Here is an 8372-nt window from a genome sequence, read left to right as displayed (position 1 = left end):
GCATTCAGGCTTAATTCGGGGAACTGGAGCACAGATCCAATTCCCTAAATCAAGAGCCCCTCACCAACATATATTATTTAAAACAAATCGGAAAAGGACTTTGTGGACACAGTAGCAGTAAACAGACGCAAGGAATTAGCCCTATCCTCCCCTTCCTTGGATTGAAACCGAGTGTCTCTCGTTTCCCTGACGCTGTATGACCTATACGGGTTTATCTCACCCCTCTCCCGTAAATAAAATGATATTTCTCTGGTGTCTTTGTTAGTTTGAGGGGGTCATAGAGGCCGTGGCTCCACGTGCTTCAATTCTTCACCTGGACAGTCTGGCAACAACGCAGGAATGCCACTTTCTTGTAAACTAACCATTTATTCCGCTCATTTCACAGTTTATCCCGACTCATTTATCCAAGCATTAATCATGATAATTCTCTTAATGGCCGAGTGTAATTTTTCAATACATAACCTTCCCTGTAGAGTGTGTACGAGGGATATTAAAGTGTAAGCGGGTGGTGGTGGGATCCCTGGATCAGCTGATTGAGTCAACATGGCTTCCATCCTAGCAGGTACAGCACGGGTCAGTCGTCTCCCTGTTGTCGTGGTTTTAGGCGCTACAGGCACGGGAAAATCTAAGCTAGCGTTGGAGATAGCTAGCACATTTAAAGGAGAGATCATCAGCGCGGATTCCATGCAGGTAAGCTAGTGTTTCACTCTATAAATTGAGGTTAAAGTGAGGTGCGTGTACGTGTGTGTGATGGCGAGTGTGATGGCGGAGACGAGACAAGGAGAATAAAGATACGTATGCAAAGCTTACCACATTTATTAGGAGACGTTTCGCCCAGTGGAGGGGAGCAGTCTAATATAAAGCATGGGGAAAATGGAGAAAATAGTGGACGGAGGTCAGGTGAATTAGGTGGGACGAGGTTCATTAAGGTGGTGTGCCGGTGATGGTGTCTCCATGTTGCTTGTGGTGGTGGGGGAGGTTAATTATAAGTGCCATAGTGGATGTCAGGATGGATGTTTCATCTTGTTAATAACGCGAGACATTACAGCAGGGATCAAATATGTATGTGAAAAGCGTGTTGAGCACAAAGGTGCACGGTGTCGTCTGCTATAGCAGCTTTAAGTGTGCACAGCAACAGCCATGCACTCCGGCCCACAGCCACACGTGCTCCATATAATTTACTTTCTGCGCATTTACTTGGTTATTATACCTTGTATTCCTTTACAATAATGGTTATACAATACCGACAAGGTGTTCAACACCTGAGTATCTTTTGTCATGACTGATTTCTACTCTAATAGCTGTTAATATTAGTATATTACAAGGACCTTGGGAATGGGTTATTCTAGGTAATTTAGATGTGTAATCACCTTAAACGTGTGTAATTGTACCTAAAGTAACTTGAATATCTATATTGACTAGGAAAAAGCTATTGGTTGCAAAACCTTATCAAATAAAGATACCCTGGTTTGGTATAGGTATGTAATTTCTCAAGTTTGTAGCCCTTGAAGAGGGTTATCTTGATTCTGGTTGAAGGGTTTTGATCCAAGGAATTGTAGCTACCCTTCCCTTTCTTGGATCAAGCTTAACATAAGCACTACCTCATTCACCAAGCAATATATGACCCCTATGGGTTTAGTGCTTCCTATTAATATAAGAACATAAGAATGAAGGAACATTGCAGTTGACCTATTGGCCCATGCTTGGCAAGTTCAAATCTCACTGAATCATGCCCAATGATGTTACCTAGCAATTTGTTCCAGCCACCTAAAACTCCATTGCCAAACTAGTAATTCTCTAACTTTTCTAAATTTCAATTTGTTCATCTTTAATTCATTCCTGCGACTACTCTTGGTTAGGTATTTTTGACACATTAATTATGTTCCTTTTGTTTATTCCTGTTTTTCATTTGCATACTTTAATCACATCTCCCTAAATAGTGCATGTTTCCAGGATGCAGATTCAGTGCAATTAGCCTGTCTTTGTAGGAGAGATTATTGGTAAATGGGACAAATTTCTTCATCCTTCGCTGAATATTTTTCAGTTCATTAATATTAAAAAAAAAAAAGGTGTATTTGTGAAATTCTGGAAACTCAAACCTTTGAACAGTGACAAGAGAGCATTGACTGTCTTGACCTAGCTGTAGCTCTGTGTATGCCAGTGCCATCAGTGCAAAATATCATAACTTGGAGCATCACATAGAATTAAATTTATATGCGCTGGAAAACATGTAAAGATGGATGAAAATTCATAGTGATGAGAAATGTTCTTATGAAGGTAAATAGAGCATTTAGAAGTTAATAAAAAGATGTTAAAGTAAAATATTGATACATTAATTTTATTCCTCAAGGACTTCATTACAATTATTGATTAAAGTAAATTTTCATTAAAGCATCATTGGTGTAGCACCATAGTCTTGATCAAAACTTGATAGAAACAGTGGGACTGAGCACACCAAGGTGAGCGAGTGCAGCTGGCAGTGCACTTTATTCACACTGTTTCTGGTTCAGTCCCTGGCATGGGTGGAAATGTTGGGTGTATTTTCTTACACCTGCTGTCCCTTTGAACCTTGCAGTAAGTAGGTACCTGGTTGTTAGTCGACTGGTATGGGTTGCATCCTGGGGGACAAGATTGAAGGACCCCAGTGGAAATAAGACATAGCCTTTGATGATGCGCTGACTTTCATGGGTTATCATGGGTAGCTAACCCTCCCCCAGTTAAAAATCCGAACATATCTTGCCTTATCTACATCTCCATTACTTGTGTTGTCTGTATTTCAACTGAAGAAGCCTGTTGAGCAGGCAAAACATTTTCTCAATAGACACTAAACTGATGCACATGTCTTATTCATCTGCCATAATTTAGATAGATTTTAGGTTTGGTTGTGTAAAGTTTATGCCTTGCTAGATTTATAAGAAATTTGTTTGCCAGACTTCTGACCAGTCGATGACTTGGTAACATCAATGAAGTCACAGGCATTCTGCAATCTTTTTGATATACTGAACTGTTGTCTTTGATAATCAATACTGTGTAGTTTTTTTTTTTATAGATGAATATTTGTTTATATTTGAAGTAACAGTATCATTCATCACACAATTTTCCGTAAAGTATTTAAAAATGTTTGGCAAGCTTGAGTTAAACATTTTTTTCTTGTGTAGTTGTAGTAATAGTTTTGTGCAGGGCCAAAGCTAAATGGCGTAAAATAGTATTTTATATTGGACCCTAATGTTACTTATACTTTATTTATACTATAAAAGCATTAACATTAACTGTAGCATTATGCAAAATTCTAAATTTTGGATAATAGTAATGGACTGTAATAATAGTACAGTTGACCCTCGACCAACGATGGCATCGTCTAACGTTAAATCCGACTAACGATACATTTTAACGCAAAAATTTTGCCTCGACTAGCGCTAAAAAACTCGACCAACACGATTCGTTCCGTCTGAGATGCGTCCACTTGTGGCCAGTGTTTACAAGCCAGCCAGCCACTGCGGTCGCATCCAAACATACAATCGGAACATTTCATATCACAGCGTTTTTAGTGATTGCACCTGCAAAATAAGTCGCCATGGGCCCCAAGAAAGCTTCTAGTGCCAACCCTACAGCAAAAAGGGTGAGAATTACTTTGGATATGAAGAAAGAGATCATTGCTAAGTATGAAAGTGGAGTGCGTGTCTCCGAGCTGGCCAGGTTGTACACAAAACCCCAATCAACCATCGCTACTATTGTGGCCAAGAAAACGGCAATCAAGGAAGCTGTTCTTGCCAAAGGTGCAACTATGTTTTCGAAACTGAGATCGCAAGTGATAGAAGATGTTGAGAGACTGTTATTGGTGTGGATAAATGAAAAACAGATAGCAGGAGATAGCATCTCTCAAGCGATCATATGTGAAAAGGCTAGAAAGTTGCATGAGGATTTAATTAGAAAAATGCCTGCAACTAGTGGTGATGTGAGTGAATTTAAGGCCAGCAAAGGTTGGTTTGAGAGATTTAAGAATCGTAGTGGCATACATAGTGTGATAAGGCATGGTGAGGCTGCCAGTTTGGACCAAAAAGCAGCTGAAGAATATGTGCAGGAATTCAAGGAGTACATAAACAGTGAAGAATTGAAACCTGAACAAGTGTTTAATTGTGACATAGACAATGTTTTGAAACACTAGGAATGTCATAAAGGAACGGGAGGTACAGGCCTCTATGGACAGATATGTTGTGCGACAGAGGTCCAGTGACTCAAGCTGGTCCTAGTGGCATTAAAAGAAGGGAAGTAACCCCGGAAAAGGACTTGACACCTCAAGTCCTAATGGAAGGGGATTCCCCTTCTAAACACTAACACCATCCACAGTCTCCCCTCCTCCCATCCCATCAATCATCACCAGATCTTCAATAAAGGTAAGTGTCATGTAATTGTACATATCTTCTTCAGTTTGTGTGTATTAAAATTAATATTTCATGTGGTAAATTTTTTTTTTCAATACTTTTGGGTGTCTTGCACTGATTAATTTGATTTCCATTATTTCTTATGGGGAAAATTAACTCGACTAACGATAATTTCAATTAACGATGAGCTCTCAGGAACGGATTAATATCGTTGGTCGAGGGTCCACTGTATTAATTGAGAGTACAGGACCGTAAACAGTTTATACAGACTCCCAAGTAACTTCATTAAAGCTAAAGCATGTAGTTTTAAAAATAGGTTTGACAAATACAAGAGTGGATGTGACTTGGGCCAGTAGTTGACTTGGACCTGCCTACCATGGGTAAGTAGGCCTGCAGTGTGCTGCTGGTTTATGTTCTTATGTTCTACAAAAAGTGCATGAAACTGAAGTTACCTTACTTTCTCTTCCTTTCAGGTTTACCATGGGCTTGACATTATCACAAATAAGGTGACACCAGAGGAGCAGGCACAGGTGCCTCACCACATCTTGGATTTTTTGGATCCTCTGTCTCGCTTCAGTGTTACCGATTTCCGCAATGTTGCCCTTCCTCTGGTGGAAAAGTTGCTTAGCAACAATAAAATACCTGTTATTGTTGGTGGCACCAATTATTACATCGAGAGTCTACTGTGGAATGTCCTGATAGATTCTGTGCCGAGTGGAAAGGAAGGTAATTCTAAGCTTGTTTACGAAAGAGATAAAGAAATTTATGGAAATATCAAGAGAAATTCGAAAAGTGATGATCAGTGCACATTAAAAAAGAGCAAGTTAAGTGGTGCTACAAGTGATAGTGCAAGGGAAGGTGGTAAGGATGGTAAAGATGTGAAAGAAAAGGAGTGTGTTAAGTGTATCAAGGAGGGAGGTGATAAAGTTGAGAATGGGGAAAGTAAAGTTGAAATAGTGGAAAAAGTGGTAGAGGGAGAAAGTGAAAGTAATAGTGATGAAGTACCAGTTAAGTGTGCTGCTGTATGGCAAGACACGGATATTACTACCGAGGAGTTGTATCGCCGATTACAGGAAGTTGACCCGGATATTGCTTCACAGTACCATCCAAATGAACGCAGGAAAATAATCAGGTAAGTGAAAGTAACGGGGTATGATGATGTGGAGGACATTTGTCAATTATATGTAGTTTAGCATGTGTAAATTATCTAGGATAACCCAAAAGGGTAAGCAACTTATTTCCATTGTACAGTTCAGGACATTAACAGAAATGTTTCACCATAAGTGGCTTCAGCAGTCCTAATACATAGACATCTAAGAAAGAAGTATACACATTGGCGTATAAAAAATGCAGTTCAGTGAGGCCAGGTTAGTCGTTCAGGAAGATTTGCTCTGATGACATTTTGTAGAGGCAGTTACACCATATACGTAAGTTTATTTAGGCACAGGTACACACAAGTACAATTATCATACATAGTGTTAATTACCTAGGATAACCCCCAAAAATAATCAGTGACTTGTTTCCAATGGGGGTCCAGACTCTTGACAACAGAATCTTACCATTTTGGCGATGGCTCACTTGATACCCATTTGAGAATTGTGTGTGGAGGAGCACTGCAGCAGGTCAGTTGGTCCATGCCGGCAGACTTCGTTTTAAGGTTTGCTGCAGCAGCAGGAGGATGGGAATAGATGTGCCCTGATGTTGGTGAAGGGCTCATGATAAGAGGACTCACCCCCATTGTTTCCCAGGCACTGCATTAATAGTAAGTAAGGATCCCAGTGGAAATAAATCGGACTTTTTTGGGTTATCCTAGGTAATTTACACTGAGAATTGTGCTTGTGTACCTGTGCCTAAATAAACTTCAGCATTCATCATTATGGAACTAAAGAAACACTATAAGGTTTACAAGACACTGGTACTGGAACTGAGGGATGTGGACTACAAGAGTCTTAAGGCAATTAACCTAACCAATAAAAAAAGTGGGAGAATGAATGGAAATATAATCGTGACAGAAAATCCTCCAGGATTGGGGTTGAAAGGGACATACTGTTCAAAATGTATGGATAAGAATCCAGGGGAGGCAGATGACGGGTAGATGCAGATAAACTGTTGAGGTGTTAGTTTAATATCTTTATTATACACCCTATATCTATCCTGTTGGTTGTAATAAAAAAATTACAGAGGTACATAATGGGTCCACGGACTGGGCCGCAAAGTTTTGACAGCTGAACAAGTTAGTGGTAATGAACTATTTACATGTTTGTATCTGGTCACAATCGTAGTGAGTTATTTATGCAACCATGAATTAGGTCACACACACAAAGGTGTTAGAATGGTTTTTCAGGCTCAGTGGTAGTTAAGTAGAATTAAACAGTGGTGATGGGAGCAAACCCCTTACACAATTTCAAGAGTAGGTATGATTGGTATCAAGATCAGAAGTCTGCAAAACTAGTTGACAAAGGTGAATACATCTTTGCTAATCTTTGTGTTTTGTCCAAGACTTTGTCTTACAATCAAACAAGGGTAATTTCCAATAAATGTGTAATTTTTTTAGACGGGAACCTGACAAGTTCCTCAAATTCTGTATTAGCAAGTTTGTCATAGTTGTTTCATTGATTAACTACTCAGACTAGGCCTCCTAAATTGAAGAGGAAATATTTTGGGAAAGTGCAAGAAAGTGAAGATAAGGGTATGCTGAATGTATGTAGAAGTTTGAAAGATTCATCCGTCATAGTTTAAGACGAAAAGTAATAACCAGTAGTCATACCAGTGTGAAATGTTTATTTGGCTTCCTTTTCTTATACTCATGATAGTACCTACCAACCTACTATATACATTTACTGCTATATATGTATCATTTATATAAATAGTTTAACAAACTGGAAGAATTTCTCGTACACGCTTCTGGACACTTAAGGGAATTTGACATTTTTTAATCTTTCCATAGTCTGTGTAATTAACCTGAATTGTAAAAGTATGCAGAACTTGGGACATAGTTGGTCGAAGAGAAAAGTTTGCAGCGTTGCTGTAATCAGGGTTGGGATGGGAGGGGGAGGGAGATCCTATGAAATAACTCTGGGAGCACTAAAAGTTTAAACCTTATTTTAATAATGACTTTGTAAACTAGATAGACTCACTTAGAGGCCTATTACCAATAGACCCATAACTGCATTCAAGAGAGCTAACCTAGTAAGTTCCTGAAGGATATTCTATTAGATGGGCAGTGGTGTATACATCTGCCTGGTACAACAAGTAGTAACAACCCAACTGATAAATTTGTAAATTGGGAGGTCTGATTTAAGACCACTGGAAATAGTGAAGTACACACCTGTAGTTTAATTATACCATGGTATAATTACCTTGGAATTTTTGGTGATAGTCTTGTCTAGTTGGCAACCTGGTCAGTCAGGCTTTTGGTAGTCTTTATGCTTGAGTTTTCAACTACTATACGATGGAACCTCAGTTTTCATCTTTAATTCGTTCCAGAGAGTCTGACGAAAACCGAATTCGACAAAAACTGAAGCGACATTTCCCATGAGAAATAATGTAAATCCAATTAATCCGTTCCAGACACCCAAAAATATTAACAAAATACATTTTATAGAGAATAACTATAGTTTTACATACAGAAAACAATGAAAAATAAATATAAAGCACTAATGAAATGGATAAATGAACATTTAAATCACTTTTACATTTATTGAAGATGCTTGTTGGCATGTGGAAGATGGCGAGGAGGGGAGAGGGAGGAGAGTTTGTTTGGAAGGGGAATCCCCTTCCAATCCGGGGTTACTTCCCTTTGTCTTTTACTGGCACTAGGACCAGCTTGTCACTGTACCCCTATCTCAAAAATTCTGTCCAGAGAGGTTTATTTCTGGCATCTCTCTAAGATTTACCTAAAATGGGACATGGCACTGTCATTGAACATGTTGCAGACATGACTTGCAACAGCCTTGTTTGGGTGATATTTCTCCACAAAACTTTGCACCT

The 8372-nt window shown here is 39.1% G+C and overlaps 1 protein-coding gene across 2 annotated transcripts in view; it reads left to right on the top strand.

Moving 5' to 3' along the window:
• Positions 1–528: 528 nt before the first annotated feature.
• The window catches only part of LOC128701371 (tRNA dimethylallyltransferase), a 126313-nt gene continuing 118469 nt past the window's right edge, over positions 529–8372 (top strand). For both annotated transcript variants that reach the window (XM_053795082.2, XM_053795080.2), the window contains exons 1-2: positions 529–690; positions 4856–5514. In XM_053795082.2, the coding sequence (XP_053651057.2) occupies positions 544–690; positions 4856–5514 (806 nt within the window). In that variant the 5' untranslated portion in view covers positions 529–543. The remainder of the gene's footprint in view (positions 691–4855; positions 5515–8372) is intronic.

The sequence above is a fragment of the Cherax quadricarinatus genome, chromosome 72 (genome assembly GCF_038502225.1).
Source record: "Cherax quadricarinatus isolate ZL_2023a chromosome 72, ASM3850222v1, whole genome shotgun sequence".
In the NCBI taxonomy this organism is placed as follows: Eukaryota; Metazoa; Arthropoda; class Malacostraca; order Decapoda; family Parastacidae; genus Cherax; species Cherax quadricarinatus.
This window is presented reverse-complemented; position numbering and strand designations above follow the sequence as displayed.